Here is a 17,560-nt window from a genome sequence, read left to right as displayed (position 1 = left end):
ATTTAATTTTGATATATCGTCCCATTCCTAATAGTCACTGAAATTATATTGATCAAAAGTGAAATATCACCTAAACAACTTCAATTAAATGCCATGAGGTTGTTGAATACACAAGACAAACTTAATTTCATTCACTGTTGATTATCTTTGTGCTTCTAACGTAGATGAGGACCATCCACGGGATGATTTGGCTTGTTTGCCTTGTCCTCAGCCTCCTGGTTAGAGGGCTTGGAGGAAAGGATCTCTGTGAATGGAGGATGCATCTTTGTGATCTCCTGGATCCCACCTCTCCATTAGAAACACTGTCTGACCAGCCTGTGGAGAGCCACAGTGATACCACTGTGAGTGTCTCATATTTGTTTTGAATTTTCTGCTTACATTTGGTAAATGAAATGACATTCATTTCTCTCTGTGTGTGCTATTTCTCATTCTTTTTGCAGATATACAAGGGCTCTCCTTACTTTCTGCGAGTAGATATACTCTGTGGTTCCAAGGTAAAACACAAACACTCTTCATTGGGTAAAAGCCTTCACAGACGTCCAAGCCCACATTACAGAACCATGTCCTAAATGTACCCTGTGCTTATAGCAAACATCAAAAATAAGAATACCATTTACAGTAGCAAAGTCTAAATACTGCTTTGTTTCCAATCCTAACTTCACTGTTCTCACTGATATTTATTTTACAACGACATTCTACCAGATCATTGCTGTGATCTAATTCAGTGCTCTACATAAAATGCATATACAGTACCTATTGATCACCAATAATGGAAGTTGTCTGTTACCATTGAATCATGGGAAAAGTCAGTGCATCTCACATCTTGAAAGTTGACATTTCACTGTGATGGCCCATGGCCTAGGTGAAGCTTACTTGAAACAAATGCTGCAATGTTATATTTGTCCACAATACAGCATGCCATTTTTAGGGGTCCAAGCGCATAGTGCTGGAACCCTTTTGTATTTGCTGGAATTCTTTCTTCTTTCTTTCTTCTTTTTCTCCACTAAAAGTGGAGAAAAATATTTAGCAGGTGGGCTCCTATGGCCCCCCACTACTCAGGCAAGGCAGCCCATGCATATTGGCCAGATGGTGGCGCTATAACAAGCAACTTAACGTTGTGGCCAATAACTTCTGAACCGTGTGTTTCAACCCATTGAGAGCAGTGCAGCAGCAATTTTCTGCCCCATGTAATTTAGTAATGATTTATTCGTTAATGGAGAGCACTATAAAGTTGTATGTGGTTAAGCGGTTAGAACTGTCATAGGCTGCAGTATCACAATACTTCCCCCTTTAGTTAGTTTCTCCTCGGTAAAACCACAACAAGAGTTTTGCTCGGTAGGTAAAGCATCAGCCTCTCATGGAAAATTGCGGGTTCAAATCCAGGCTTAAAAGCTTATCCAAGTCATAAACTGCTTATCCAAGTCATAAACTGCCAAGAACAATGGTCATATTCTCCAATATAAAGTTTGGCCATTGTGAATAACTTGAACAATGTGTGATGAACAGTATGCCCGCAATTAAATGATTAACTTGACAAAAGTTACAGGCTAACACAAAATTGGACATAACTAATCGACTGCGTCCAATCTTCGTCTGTCTGTTCGTCGACTTATTGTAAGTCGCTTTGGAGAAAAGCGTCTGCTAAATGACGTAATGTAATGTAATGTAATGTAATGTAATGTCTACCTTGTCCACCTTCTGTAATGTTTTGTCTATCTGTCTATCTTTTCAAAGTGTGCTTGGACCCTGCAATCACCACTCATCCCCAACATGATCACCATCATCACCACTATCACATCACCAAAATCATTATATTCACAATCACCATCATCACCTTCATCATTACTATGATGATGATCATCATCATCATCACCATCATCATCATCATCTTGATCTTGAACTTGATCTGTGCTGTTTAACTCTTACAGAGACCTTCACTGGTAATATCTCCAGTGTATAAACAGCGTTCATGTATGGAAACAACCTGTCAGTGAAAGTGTGTGTGAAGGTGTGTAAGTGTGTGTTAGTATCAGGATCAGAGAATGACAGCTTTCCTCTGTTCCAGTCCAGATGCACTCTGATCCTCTGGACCTTCTTCTTCACTGGGAGATCAGTGAGTGGATCTTGTGGGTAGTACGCCGTGTAGTTACCACCATAGAACTCTATTACCCATAATCCACCCCTTATCACTCCCTTCCTCTGGTGAGGAAGAAGAGTTAAAGCCCTCAGACCCCAGGACAGAGCAGTAGAAGTCAAACCTCTCTGGGTTTTTAGGAAGCTGCTGTTCTTCTCCATGTCTCACACTGGTCAGATCTTCAGACAGGATGAGTCTTGGATAGGCAGTGTTTGGGTCCAGAATCACAGGAGTGTAGTAGACCATCTCCTTGATCTTGTCCCAGACTGTGAAGCTCAGGTTGCCCAGGTGTTTGGCCTCGTCTATCAGAACCTCCTGAGACCAGCTGTGGATCCTCCAGCAGGGGGCGCTGGACTCTTTCCACTGTAGCCTTGTAGTTCTGCAGGAACGAGACGTCTTCAGCTCTCAGCTGCTTCTCTATGGCTCTGACTGTCTGAAAAAGCTGCTATCGCTCTGCTCAGACCCTCAATCTTCTCCTTCATCATCTGACTCTTCTGCTCCTCTTCCTCCCTCAGTGCAGCAATCCTGGCCTCCTCTTCCGCTTGTAGAAGAGAGAAACTGCAGAGAAGTTCAGATCCTGCTGAAACTCTCCGAATTCTCTCCAGTAAAAAAGACTCACACAGGTTCTTTAACGGCAAGTTACGAGGTGGTTCAGTCTTTGAAAATCTTCGCTTACAAACTGGACACTCATGTATTTGTTTCTCTGTCCACCAGCTCTGCAGACAGGCTTTACAGAAGCTGTGGCTATATGACAGGGGGACAGGATCTTTAAAGATGTCACGGCAGACAGGACAGGAGAAATCCTCCTCTGACCAGGAAGCCATTTTCTCTCTGAGTGAAGCTAAAAACACACCGAGCAGGTGTGCTCTAACAGGAAGTCAGTCAGTCAGACGCGTTCCCTGAAAGTTGCTTTAACTTTGAGTCGTGGTTCTTCTAAGACTCTCATTCAGTGTGAGCAGTCAGCAGCAGGTTGAAGTGGCAGTTTTCCAGTATTCCCAGTATTCCCAGTATTCTCTCCTGTAGCTGTCCTCCCTCAGTGGAAGTCGCAGGTTTGGTCTGAAGGTGAATCTTGTCGTCTGTCTCTCGGTGTGTGTGTGTGTCTCTTATCAGTGAGGTGAGGAAGAATGACAAGCTCTGTTTCCTGGTTTGTCTCAGGTGAGACAGGTAAGGGGCGGAGCATTGCCAGGCCAGGGAAAAGTTCAAGTTTATTTGTGCAGCACACTTCATACACAGGTAATATACATACTGGTAGGAGAGAATGTGCTGACCTACTTTGTTATCTCTTATGAACACATACACACACAATACATAAATTAAGCACATAAATAAACACCCAGCAGTGAAAATAGACTGGAGTCTGAGATGGTAGACGTGTGGATTTTGTAGTTTCAGTACATGTAATTAAACTAGTAGTTTAACTTCATTTGCAGTACTTTTTAGGTAGTTCAGCTAAAATCAAATTTGGATAGTGTTTTTTGAGATATAATTTTTTTTCATTTGTGGCGCCCACTAGTGGTAGAACTAAAAACACTTTTGTGGGTGTGCTCAAGCAACACTCCCCAAAATGTGTTTCAAATTTTAGGTTGATTAGATGAATGGTCAATCAATTATGGACAATTTTGTGTTAGGCCGTGTTTCATTAAATCTTTCATTAGATCTTTATGCGAATATTATAGAGGACGATCCCAAGATGCCTAAATTGAGATTAAATTTTATAGTTAGGAGTTTTCATTACTGTTCAGCCTAGAGCACATTAATATAACCAAGAGGGACTGTTGTTTCTAACAGGAGTTGTCAAGCCAAGCCGTGGAGGCTCACTTCACAGATTTGATCCCCACAGTAGCAGTGACCATCCAGGAGCCCGTCCACCCCAGCCGCCTCAAACCACAGAGACTGGAAATCGTTCTCACCACAGCCCCTCTTGTTGATAGCGGTGTGTGTTTCTTTAAGTCTGTAGCTTTCCAGGTTACCCCAAAGTCAGCTTCTACTTCTACCATCCTTTGCTCTTTGTTTTATGTTTTGAAGCTGGTGTATGTTTGCCCTCGCAGTGCCTCGTGAAAGCGACATATGCCAGATGAGTTGGTACGCTCCAATGCCTATCCTTAACGGGTCAGTGGTGTACCGGGTAAAGGTAGCGTCCAGCGGTCTGGGTCGAAACCTACCAGAGAAGAGGTCAGTCACAGAGTGTTGTGGGTCAGATGTGTGTTTGTGTTTTGTGTTTGTGCAAAGCTATCGTTAAGGCAACTCTGCATGACAAGCATTTAATACTCCATGCCACATTGCTTAGAGCACTGTCTTGTTTTGACTGGATACACACTAACGGACTAAATCCTGCCCACACTCAAACCAAATCAAGGCAACTTTGTTCCAATAAATACTTTCCCAGTAATTTGTTTTGCCATTAGTTTTAAGACCTTGTGATTCAGTGTAAGCTTCCTGCCTTTTGTCAATGATTGCACTCTCTCTCATTGGTTGTTGGTGTTTGTGTTGTTTTTATCACTGGAAATGAACATTTTATAAGACAGATGCAGAAATTCTACACATTACCATCTATGCACTTGGTCCAGCATCACAGTTACAAAATGTACCATGCCCCTTCAGGAATCCTATCATGGAAGTTATCACACTTCTACTTCAAAACATGGACCGACCGCAAAAATTATTATATCGTCAGATTTTCAGCCAGGCATGAGTTCAACACTGGGGCTGGTCGAGAACGCCAGAATCTTTTGTAATCAGTCGTCTCACACCAAGTTACATGAGAAGATTCACATGGACAAATGCTGAATATCACCATTCTGAAACTAGTCAGGCCTTGTCTTGTCTCGGCTAAATCGACTCTGAGATCCCACAGTTTTAGGCTGCTTTAATACGTGTGAGTGATCAGTGCAGTAAGACTCCTAGAGCAGTGATTCCCAAGCTTTTTCATGTCATGGACCCCCCAAATAGATATGTATTAGACGACAGACCCCCCATTTGAAAAGATTTTGTTGCTCTAGAGTGATAACCACAGTGAGGAGACTCAAGCCTATAATCAAACAGTCATGATACATTCTCTCATTGTGCTGACATCTAGTGATTGACATAATAGTGAAATCAAATATTTGTCATTTTGCTGGGGACCCCCTGGAGCCCCACAAGGGCCCCTCGAGGTCCCTGGACATCAGTTTGGGAAACACTGGCCTAGAGCACCTTGCACAGTATGGGCTGATTGTGCCTAGGCAGCAGAGAGATGAATTGTTCTGTGTTTCTGTCTATCTGAAATGTGCTTTGTCCTGTATGAGTAGCTTTGCGGTCAACGTGAACGGCTTCGTGCGTACAGCAGAGCGAGGGAAAGAGGAGATTTCCATCGGTTTGGAGGTGAGGGACAGAGGGTGAGAAAGGGAGCGGAGTGGGTGATATTCCTCGGTCTCATGGCCACACCTCATATGTTTCTCCTCTGCCTTGCTCTGTAGATGCCGGTGCTAGAGGACGTTCTGGCTGTGGGCAGTCCGTCCGGTCCGCTGTGGTCGGTGGTGGAGCGAACTCCTGTGCTGATCCTGCCTGGCATCCCCGGTTACAAGGCCGTGCTGATGACGTCCACCGAGTTCCAGCACACCAGCCTCATCGAGGTAAAACAACCTGAAACGGTGGCTTAGTGGTTAGAGAGACCGTCCTTTAATTGGAAGACCCAGGTTCAAGCCCCCAAGGCAGCAATTGTCTGTTGAGCATGACACTGAATCCCTACCAGCTCCAGAGGTTCTGACCTCTGACCTCCCTGTAGAGGGGGCAAGAGAGAAGTAGTGCTGGGCAGACTGAGTCTTTTTGGTGAATCATTCATTTCGAACCAGTACCTCAAAATTAATTTAACTTTCTAGTTTTTTCCTTAGATTGAGCTATCGGTCTTCATAACTCAACCCCACCTATGTCTATGGACAGGCTATTATTCTGTAATGCAAATTCAGAATGATGAAACACGAATTAACAGAATGAGCAGAATAAGCCTTATTTTGAAAGGTTTAAGATGGTGGAATATCACCAATACAATATGATTCAACACTAAACTATGTCATCCTCTTAATTTTGGCGACAACTCTGGTTACAGATGGTCTCTCTCTCTTCCTCTGTCTCTGTCTCTCTCTATGTCTCTCTCTCTCTCTGCCCCTGTCCTCTCTCTCTCTCTCTCTCTCTCTCTCTCTCTCTCACTCTCTCTCTCTTTCTGGTTATGCAGGTGGGCATACAGAGCTCATGGTCGGACTCTCCTGAATGTCCGCACGTGGACTTTTCCTCCATGATCCAGGAGGCCATATCTACTGAGAGCTCTCTTTTCATCCGTCACAATCAGCTGCTGTACCGCTTTGTTGGCAATTACTCCCTCCTGCCCCTCACGGTGCCCCCCTCAGGTCTGTCAGCTGTAGTACACTCCGCTGTATGGGAAAATAATCTACGCGTGCTGACTGAAATAGACGGCAAATTCGAACACCTCGATATCGATAATGTTACGATATTTTGGGGGAATGAGTATTCATGCTTTCATAAGATATTTACACACAAGAAAATTTTGAAAATTAGTAATGACCATTAGTAATCAGTAAAGTGTAATCAGTAATAAGTAATGTGGATATGATGAGCAGGTAAAGCCAATCATTGTTCATTTTACAGAACAGGCTGATAAATTCAGAAGGTTGTATCACTTTACTGTAACGCAGCCTTTAAGACCAGGAAGAAGTAACATTTAAGTTATTTTACAATGTTATGATAACCAAAATCCCAGACGATATCTAGTTTCATATCAAAATATCGATATTATTCGATATATTGCCCAGCCCAAGGTTATTGTTTTGTAACTTGTTGGATTATTTTGGCCTGTCAGCTTCTGTCATGACCATTAATTCATTGACCACATGCTGCTATTTGATAGCAGCAGACAGTGAAAATGAGTCAGAAAATCTGGACAAATAATATGCCACGCTTTATGTTAAGTTATGGAAAATGATTCATATCCAAAAGGTTTTGGAATTGTTATGTTATTGTGTCATTCATTTTTTTGTTTTGTATTTTTATTTTTTAATCGCCCAAGTTTTATTAGTCATAACAAATAAAAAAATATTTAAGACCTGGGACATTGATAGCAGCCATTCCACAACAAAATCAACATTTGACTTTAACAAATATTGGTCTTGGAACTTTTGCTGTATGTCATGCAGTATCAAAAATACAGTATGTAAGAACTATGGATTGTTAACATGTGTTAGTAGATGGTTCGGTGAGCTAACATCCTCTCTGTAATATATCTCAGGCTCTTGGCAGCAGCTGCTGGGTTCAGTGTGTGTGTCGCGCCTGGTGCCCGTCTTCCTGCCCCACGAAGGCCGAGAGTTGTTCTACGTCCTGGCAGGAGGCCGGCAGCAGGGCCGCCTCTACAGAGCCCACATCTACGGTCAGTGCCAAGCTTCGGCAATGTTGTGGTTACTGTGGGGAAAATACCTCAAGACATGCTGAGTGATGAAACTCTGATGAAACACAGGTTGGCATTTTGTCCTATCAATAGCCATCATAGTTTGATAATATTACTGCTGCAAACTTAATTATTAATTAAACTCTGCACTGATAAGAAGATGTTTTATTTTGGCATTCCTGTCACAACATTCTCCGCCTATTCTAATTCTGTGATTGTACCTTTTTCCAGATGGTGATGTTTCATTCACTGAATTGTTAGACTCCAAGGGGCGCACCGCCTGTGAGTTCATTCAAAGTGAGTTTTTAACCTTCACTGCTCAGTACTGTCCGATATGGGTTTTGAAGGATGATACCCATGTTTTTAGACTGAAGTCATCAATTGCTGATTTTCCAAATCATTAAATTTGACCATTATCATGACAAAAAATGACAAGTATTCAGTGTTTCCCCCAGAATTTTCTTCTTGTCAGGGTGGATTAGTCTCTGAAACAACATTTAGACCATCATGGGACACTAAAACTCTCCACTGAAACCCAGACTAATTAAATTCCCACCACACCTATTCAGTGGTAGGGGATACATTACTGCCTTTAAATGAATAAATAAAATGTGTAAAGAAAATACTTCATGTCAGGTTTTGCAGACTGTTTTTCTGTAGCTGTGGTCAGGCAGGAACCTCCATCATATTGGATTTGGACAACATGACTAGCCCATGCAGTATTTAATAAAAGGCCAATATCGGCGGGATATATCGGTCTAACAATAGTATTGTGACAGTCCATAGATCAACAATCAGATGCTGAGGTATGGTGAACTCTCTCCTCTGTCTGCCTGGTCCTCAGGAGAAACCTGCCGGGTCACAGGGGCGACACATCACCCCCTGCATGAGCTGACTGACCTGGTTCTTGTTGAGCTGCTGCCCAAACCCAACCTGACTCGCTCCTACCAGCTCCTCCTGTTAGGTGCCATAACATGGTGACAATGCCAAAAGATCCACCTAAACCTCCGTGACTATGAAATAGTCCCCCGAGCTTCTCACAGGAAACAAAAAGTATCATAATCCACGGGTCACTTGTCTATGACGCCGTATTAGGGTCATTGTAGATGATTTTTTTTAGTGCAGGCAGGGGGAGGGGGGCAGCTGTGATTTTCTGCATGATTCTGGGACTTCCCTTTTTTTTTATTTACAGCTCAACTTATTTTCAGTGATGTTACCTGGAAAACTAGCGGGTTCATTAATAAAACACTATGTTTTTCTGTGCAAATCCAAGTAAACCTTCCATATCTTTGCAGGGACGAATTTTCACAGAGCGGAGGCCTTTCCCAAGTTTATTCCCAAAGGTAACATTTGATTCCCCATCTTGATTAGTTTGTTAATTGTAATGAACTGATTTCTGATGCCGTGTGTGTGTGTGTGTGTGTACAGACAATGGAGACACGTTCACTATGGTGACAGGGTTGGAGGAGCAGACTGCGGTGCCTCTGGAGCTGAGAGGCCTGGTTTTCAACCCCAACACCAACACCCTCTACATCTGGGGAAACACCCTGCTGTGCTCGTGTGTACCTTCCTCTGTGTGTGTGTGTGTGTGTGTGTGTGTGCTGTGTGTGTTTGCATGCTTAAAGGATTCTCCCTCAAATACTCTTACACTGTAGATATCATCAGTCTGTAATGTTCCATGCAGCTATTTAGTGATGAAGTGTTGTAATTTACTTTTTTGGTGGCAGCCATTTTCCCTCAGCCTGCCTCGTCTACTTCTACATCAGTTTGTGAAGAAATAGAATACTTTTGAAAAAGTACTATGATGCAAGTTTTTTTTTATTTATAAGCAACTGAACATAGAATTATGCCCAATTATTTGATTAAGAGTTGTATTGAGAAAATTCAACCTTTTTAGTTGCAGTTTTGTTCTCTTCATATATCTTCAGACAGTTGTAAAACCTGACATTTTCGCTGCATTTCAGTAAAAGGAAAGTGGTTATGATGCAGATATTGTAGAATAATCTGAATTAATACAATAATATTTTTTTGGATATATATATATATTTTTTTTTTTTATAAAATGGATTTGGACACAAAAACCCATGTGTAACTGGGTCATTGACCCAGTTACACATGGGTAAGCTGTGTAACTTTGTGACCTGCCAACATGTGCAGCAGTGACTGTCTTCAGCCGGGTCTTTTGTCTTTTGTCTTTTGTCTTTTGTCTGTTCCAACAGTCAGGATGCTGGGGAGAGCTACCTGGTGTTTGCTGGCTTCCCTCCGGATCAGACTATCAAATACTTCACGCTGTCGTTTTATGGAGAGTTTGCCTTCGTCACAGAGACCGAAGAGGCAGGCCGACACTTTCACTGATTCCAGTAGCAAAGCAAGCAAGCTTGTGCCTCATAACCTAGGTTGTGCCACTGCACACTGTGGGCAGAGGGCAACCACACGTCCCTAAAAAAATCTGAAATGTTTAAAAAAAAAAAATGAAGAAGTATTAAAATGTCTTAAATACAGAAATTAGACAGTTTTATCTTTTTCAACATGTTATGCAGGTTTATTTTCAATGCCTCTATGCAGATTTTCATCATTTGCTGAAAGCTGAGGCAAAGTAAGGCAAAAAAAATAAGGACAATGGCATGAATTGTGTAGTTTCACCACATTATGTGACTGGCACTAGTGGTCGATTTTCTTTTCTTTTGCATGTATTACATTACTTGAACTTCCATTTGATCACAGTAAGTTTAACCCACATGCATGTCCACTGTTAGATTAATATAATACAGTGACAAACACGTTTTGTTTACATCACATCTGCTTTATTAATCCCAGTTGCCCCTTAACAATTATAATAATATTTGTTTCTTATTCTGCCTATTTATAGTTTCAGAACTTTCATCAGCTATGTTCAGTCTGAAATATTCTATTTTGACCAGCTTTTTGTTTCTTTATTTTGGTCGTTAAATTGGTCCTAAAACCAATTCTAGGTAACATTAAAAAGGTCTAAAAAAGTCTTAAACTTGGCTTCCTGAGGAATGACAGACTGCTCATTCATTTATGTACTGCTCTGTGTGTGTGTGTGTGTGTGTGTGTGTGTGTGTGTGTGTGTGTGTTCCAGCTGTGGTGGGGTCAGGAGGCCATGGAGAAGGTGGTGCGTGTGCATCCCTCTGCAGCCCTGAAGGCTCCCAGCTCCTCTGGCAGCGACAGCCTGCTCACCGTCTTCTACGACTGGGACAGGAAGCTGCAGGAGGTTACTCATCGCTCACATCAGCCTATACAGTCACAATAAGAAAACAAAGAATAATAACAATAATAATAACTTTATTAGTTGGAAAGTAAGTAGGGATGGGATGATATGCTTATATCTCGATACAATGCGATATGGGGTTAATGATTCCATACAGCTACGATCGCTAGAATGTAAACAATTTAAAAATGTTCTTAATTGACCTGCCTGGTTAAATAAAGGTTAAATAAATAAATAAAAATAAATGTCATTACAAAGTGCAAATAATACAATTTTGTTGGAGAGCTTGTGAAATTGTGATGGACAAGCCGTCTCATCTGTGATTAGAATAGAATAGAAAACTTTAATGTCCTCATTGAGGCAATTTGTTTTGCAGCTTAAAAACAGTTATAGCAGACAACACTTATTTCAACATTCAGCACACACTCATATCACATGGTAAAAGTGGAATCACCTTGTACGATAAAAAGCATACTGTGCAGTAATAATAATACAAATACAGCAGATACAGATTACTACAGCAGAATTTAAAAAAAAAGCAAATATCGTGATTCTTTTTTCTGCTCCACGATACTTATTGTCACATTTTTGTATTGCAATATATTGAATATATCGTCCCATCCCTAAAAGTAAAGAAAACAAAAAACAGCAGATGTCATGAGTTGTGTTTTTGTTTCTTTATTTTGGTTTATAAATTGGTCTTAAGTCCAATTTCCAATGTAAAATGATATCAGCAAAGCAATATAGTAGAGCAACAGAAGTAATGACAATTTTGTTCGTATAGCATGTTTCTGAGAAAGTTTACTAACAGATTCACAGTCACAGTTATGATTCCTGCTGTGGTCTGTTTCTGTTTCCTCCTCTGTGGTTTCAAGTGTCTCTGTTGTGGACTTTCTACTTGTGTTTCTGCTTGTGTTTCTACTTGTTGTTTCCAGGTGGTTTACCACTTGGACGCAAACGGGAAAGGCAGAATAGTGAAGAGATTGGTGCCTGTAGCTGAGATCCTGTCTTACAGCCACTTCTCCTCATCTCCCCCGACAGTTCCTCACCACGAGTAATGCGTGTTTTTTAATTCATTTTTGAATTGTTCAGTGCCAACTCAGTGTCTTCCTTTAGAGCTCTTTAAAAAACACACTTTAGGCTTACCTTGAACTTTGGTCTGTATTTGTTTTGTTGTTTTAGTTATCCTATGCTTTTGCCCTTTTGTTTTTAGCATGTTTTGTATAATAGCATGTGTTGCTGGTGTATTGGTTTTGTTAGTATGTTGATATATTGGGTTGGGAGCATAATTTTAGTCCTAAGGCTCCCCATACCCAAACCAGGGTCCATCCCTACTACCTCTTTCACCCTTAACCTAACCAGGGTCTGTGTTAGGCCTGTCCCGATAATTTCATAGTATGATTATCTCAGCCAAAATTATATCGATATACAATATTATCCCCATATAATATAATATAATAAGATGAAAACCATAAAAACATCACTGTAATATTCTTCAATTACGAATTTATCATATCAACCACAAGACATTTCTTTTTTTAATGTAAGACTGTAGAACTTTTTTCTTAAAAAACAAAATTATAAAATGCTGGTTTAGCTTATAAAAACTGTAAGGATAGTTTTAAACAACGCATAAAAATCCACTTATCCACACATCTTAAATACAGTCGAATGAGTCAAAGTGCTACTGGCTTGCATCCACTTTAACTCAGTCAGCAGCAAGAATATAACAGTTTATTTTTTAGGGCTCCCCGTTTCGGAGAAAATAAAACATCAATGCTGACAGGAGAGAGACCTGGGACTGAGCTGAGTTTGTTATTCGCTTCCCAACAAGTCGCCGGTTATTGCGGTGGTTACAGTTAAAAAAATGAGGGGCGATGTCATAACTGTTATTGTTTTTTACCGCAATATATAGTAATACCGGTTGTTGTTCCATTCCTAGTCTACATGCTAATCAGGGTCAACAGCAGCCCTGCCCTTCTTCCCTTACCTTTACCAGAGTTTGTATCCCACCCCAACCTTCACCCCTTTACTCTATTTCTACTCTCGTCCCTGTCTGTCCTTCCCTCTCAGGTCCATCAGTGCCTTCTCCTTCCCCCAGACCTGTCCGTTCGACTGGGAGGTTCTGGTGGATCTGCCCCACCCGGAGCCTTACAGCCGCCTGCTGCGCTACACGGCCAGACCCCCGCTGGTCCACCGCTCCTCCGGCCTCCACAGCACCTCCTCTCTGGCCTCCTACCAGGACCTGCTGCACCACTTCCTGCTCCGTCAGTACACCATGGTGAGCTCGTACAGCCCCTCCCAGGCCCGCCTGCTCTCGCTCTGCCGTGTTGCACAGCTTCCTTTGGCAGGCTGTGCAGGCTACCAGAAGGCTTCTCTCTGGAGAAGACAAGATGGCGGCGGGGGTATGGTGGTGTAGGATTAGTTACAGGTGCCACAGAAAGAGCCAAGAATATACAGTGCATTTGGAAAGTTTTCAGACCCCTTCACGCTTTCCACATTTTGTTATGTTACAGCCTTATTCTAAAATGGATTCAATTCATTTTTTTCCTCATCAATCTACCCACAATGACAATGGCAATTTTATAAAAAAAAAAAAAAAAACTGAAATATTACATTTACACAAGTATTCAGACCCATTTACCTATGGGTTTCAGACATTTTACCTGTGTGTAAGTGAACACAATTATCTGGTTTTGCTTATTTTTCCATGAACAACTTACATGCATTAATGTACCACAGAGGAGTACTTATATTTTTTGAGAGTGTACTGCAGCCAAACTGAAGCTTCTCAGAAGCTCCATAGATAACTTAATTTATTAATTTATCTATCATTTATTTCAGTGACACTGGTTTATGTATCCTCTATTTTGTTTACTGACATGGTGATAAATTACTATAATAAGCAAAATCTTGGCATTTATATTCATTTATATGGCTCAAGTACGTAGCAGACTGCTGCGTAGTCCGACAAAAATAGAAGCCATACGTATCTCCAAAGTTGTGGCTCATCTGGCTCTGGTTTTGGATCCGGCAATGTGCTGCAGCTGCAGTGAAGTAACTACTATAACTCCTTAATGCTTTAAGATACAGATTTCATGTTAATTCCATCCATGTGTTATAAAGACAAGTGTGTTGACATATTAATATTTGCATTGATTGAATGAATGCATTAATTAGCTTATTTAATGACTCTTTCGCATAACTGGTTATGTTTAATAAGTCATGGTGATTACAGTGGGACATTATGCAGCTCAAGTGCCTCTTGTTTTTAAATTCAGGCCATTGGAGACCCTGCACAGAACCCAGTTCAGCGCTTTCAGAAGCACCATGTAGAGGATGTGGTAAGGCTGGCACAGTAACTCTGAAAGTTAAAGTGGTAATCCTCCAGTTTTTATTTTGTTTGTATCATCTCCACTTGTCAACAGTGTGGGCGGTACTGTGACGTCTTTTTCCTGGATTTTCTGTTGAAGTTTCTGTAGGTGGCGCTCTTTTCTTTGTCTGTATCACTTTGTTGTTGGCATCACTTCCTGTGCAGCAGAGGATTTTTCCCAGGAAAGAGCTATCAGACGCCGGCTGTTCAGAACAGCAAATGGAAAACCTTTCATGAACTGGCCATAGGTCGAATCACTTTATATCAATCATCGATGAACAAAACAGACATGAATTAATATGAAAATGTTGTGGATTATTACTTTCAGTATGGCCTCATTGCCAACATTTTGCCAGTATTTTTGATCAGTTTCCAGTTTCCAACGCAGTAACGTGTTACTCAGTAACAGAAAGTAATGTATCGAGTAATGTAACTAATTACTGTTCCTGTAGAGTAATAAGCAAAGTAATGTGATTACTTTTTAAAGAAGTAATAAGTAAAGAGTAATTGATTACATTTTCCAAGTAACTTGCCCAACACTGAGTTGTTTCATGGTTCTCTGGCAGGACTACAGCGTCTTAATGGAGAGTAATGAAGACTCGTTGGATTTCAGCGTGGAGACGGACAGCTTCACCAGGCCGGACACGAACTCCGACACCGTCTTACCTGATCAGGTTTACCTGGACCGACAAACCTCCTTCTCCTTCACCGTGTACATCGCTATTGACCCAGCACGCCTCTCTGTGAACAAGAAGAACAGAGGTGGGACTGTGGATAGACTTGCATCAGAGAAAAACTATGGACACACACACACACACACTCTTTTTTTTCCTAGACTTGATCTTCCTGCTCTCTCTTATTAAGGTGGCGGTATACAAACAACAAAAACAAATTTACCTGAAATAAAAACACAGTCACTTATTCATTATTCTTTAATTTTGGTATTCACATACTGCCTCTTCTTTGAAGCCACTGGATGCAGTTTACCAGAATGCCTTGCACTTTATTACATTAGATAAATTTCACATTCACCCTTGTGATTTATATTAAAGTTGGCTGGTCAATTATAGGCCACCGGAAGGCCTATTAGGCCTCTTTGTCATTTTTATGAATGTTTTTGTTCTCATGTCTCTCTTGGAAAAGAGATTAAACCCTATCTGGGTTTAAATAAGGGATAAGTGAAAATGCAACTCCTTTTGGGGCTCAACAGCATGCTTTGTGTTCATTCGATGTTTGTCGTCTACAGAGCTCAGTGACATAGAGCGTATCTGGCTCTCGGCTGAAGTGTCCAACCACCACTACCTCAGTGTGTCTTTGACCAGGACAGAGTTTCTTAACCGAGGGGCCGTTGCCTATAAGGTGACAGGCATACACTGCACATCCTGTTTTTCTCCTTTTGTGTCCTGTATTCCCTTCATCATATTGTCAGAAAGTATCCTCCATACATTTAAGACTGTGTGTAATTAAAAGATTATGTAAATAGCTGTGTTTTTTCAGGTGACCGTGACTGACAGGGGGTTGTATCCTGGCCAGGCTTTTCCAGGGGAACAGCTTCTCCCTCACAGCCTCCTGCTGCAGGTAAGATACAGTATAAGAGTTTATTATTCATTAAAGGTTCCTATGCATGCATTTTGTATTTTCAACTTGTGAAATACTTCATATTTATAACTGGTACTACTGACACTCGATGTCACATTAATTGTGTTTTTTATAATCCCTAAAATGACCTCAAAATGAACTTACACTTAAATATTTAAAATAAAATACAATTTGCTGTCTAAAGCCATTTTTGATATTTTGTACACTTTGAAATTGCCACTTGTTTAATACTTAATAACTGCTGTTACTCCGTTAATGCTGATATCCTCATGTACAGTACAAGTTCAGTTAAGCGTATCTAATCATAAAGTCAGTTCAACTACATTAGCTGCTCAGAAGCACTAAAGACAAAAAAGATGAAGAAATTCACAGAAATGTATTTAAAATGTACCTAAAATGATGTCAACAAAGTGATTTAGTGATAGAAACGTGTGTACTGAGCAGTTGTGTGTTTTTTGTCTTTTACTTGTACATGGAGAATCAATTTCATCTATGTCACTTCTCAAAACAATTTCTGTCCACAACGACAAGAGCTGTTTGCTTGAAATGTGATGAAATCATTGAATTGCTTGCTTTTGATTGGTTGGTTTGATTGAAGCTCTACCTCTGATTGGTCTACAGACTTCAGTGAGGATTTTATCGAGAGATTATTGGTATTATTGGTGGTATATTTTGCAGTCATGGGATGTGAATTAAACACTTTCTCTAAGAAGCTTTAGTTAACATAACGATTTGTCTTGAAGGTAGCTTTACTGTAGTTCAACTTCTTCTCCAGTGTGAATGGTAGCTTGTAAAACTCGACTTTTAAAGTAGCTTCCCCAACAATGCTTATTAAGTAAGGCTCTCCGTCTTGCAGGGTGCAACTTTCAGATAAAACTAAACTATTGATCACTGTCATTACTGTATTTGATTAACAATTAACTTATGAGTTTTAAAATCATTTGGGAGAGCAGGTAGCCCGCTCAGAGATGCAGTGCTTCCAGCAGACCAGTGATGGAATGGCCTTCAAGGTCAGTATTCCTTATTATTGTCTGGTTTACACCTCCAGCATGTATGTACACTCCATTGCTTAGAAAGAACAGAAGTGAAAGCTTGGTCTGTGTCTGCCCTTGACGACGTTATCCTACTTGTCCACCTCAGGGCCACTACAGACTGCCCATCTATGTCGGCTGCCCCCCTGGAAAATGGTTGGCATTTGATGTCACCAGCACCCAGAGGGAGGTCACCCGCTTCAATCGCCAATATTTGAACTGCTACAACCCCAACGCTGTCTTTACCTGCTTTTTCTTTGGAGGGGGTGAGTCCTTCAAAGCCTAAGACACATTTGATGGGTTTCTAATGTCATAAGACATGAAAAAATAAGATGAAACATTAATGATCCACATGAAGAAATTAGGCAATCACAGCAGCAAATAGTGGAACGATACTGCAAGAAAAACAGAATATAAATATAAACAAGAGTAGAGCAAATGTAAACATGCTCAATTGACAATTTCAAAGTAGAACATGTTAAGTAGGAATGTATGGAAGAGATTATGAACAAAGTACAGATTACAGCAGTAAGGTGTGGAAAAAAAAAGTGAAAATGATGAAATATAAATATATATGCAATATATAACAAATGAGCTGAATATAAGAACATTAAGAAAACAATATGAAATGAAAATACTATATATATATTAGGGCTGCAGCTATCGATCATTTTAGTAATCGAATATTCTACCGATTATTCCATCGATTAATCGAGTAATCGGATAAGAAATACTTTTGCTTTATTAAAGAGCAATA

The 17,560-nt window shown here is 40.7% G+C and overlaps 1 protein-coding gene across 1 annotated transcript in view; it reads left to right on the top strand.

Moving 5' to 3' along the window:
• Positions 1-257: 257 nt before the first annotated feature.
• Positions 258-17,560, top strand: part of LOC139925599 (cation channel sperm-associated auxiliary subunit gamma-like) — a 33,507-nt gene continuing 16,204 nt past the window's right edge. The window contains exons 1-21 of the mRNA XM_078290110.1: positions 258-341; positions 441-494; positions 3,923-4,067; positions 4,183-4,306; positions 5,422-5,494; positions 5,590-5,745; positions 6,345-6,516; positions 7,413-7,550; positions 7,800-7,865; positions 8,413-8,532; positions 8,997-9,126; positions 9,788-9,902; positions 10,672-10,803; positions 11,736-11,854; positions 12,874-13,081; positions 14,082-14,144; positions 14,740-14,935; positions 15,420-15,532; positions 15,671-15,751; positions 16,726-16,782; positions 16,913-17,069. Of these exons, the coding sequence (XP_078146236.1) occupies positions 258-341; positions 441-494; positions 3,923-4,067; positions 4,183-4,306; positions 5,422-5,494; positions 5,590-5,745; positions 6,345-6,516; positions 7,413-7,550; positions 7,800-7,865; positions 8,413-8,532; positions 8,997-9,126; positions 9,788-9,902; positions 10,672-10,803; positions 11,736-11,854; positions 12,874-13,081; positions 14,082-14,144; positions 14,740-14,935; positions 15,420-15,532; positions 15,671-15,751; positions 16,726-16,782; positions 16,913-17,069 (2,503 nt within the window). The remainder of the gene's footprint in view (positions 342-440; positions 495-3,922; positions 4,068-4,182; positions 4,307-5,421; positions 5,495-5,589; positions 5,746-6,344; positions 6,517-7,412; positions 7,551-7,799; positions 7,866-8,412; positions 8,533-8,996; positions 9,127-9,787; positions 9,903-10,671; positions 10,804-11,735; positions 11,855-12,873; positions 13,082-14,081; positions 14,145-14,739; positions 14,936-15,419; positions 15,533-15,670; positions 15,752-16,725; positions 16,783-16,912; positions 17,070-17,560) is intronic.

The sequence above is a fragment of the Centroberyx gerrardi genome, chromosome 3, assembly GCF_048128805.1.
Source record: "Centroberyx gerrardi isolate f3 chromosome 3, fCenGer3.hap1.cur.20231027, whole genome shotgun sequence".
In the NCBI taxonomy this organism is placed as follows: domain Eukaryota; kingdom Metazoa; phylum Chordata; class Actinopteri; order Beryciformes; family Berycidae; genus Centroberyx; species Centroberyx gerrardi.
The sequence above is the reverse complement of the archived record's forward strand: the minus strand, read 5'-3'. Positions and strand labels throughout refer to the sequence as shown.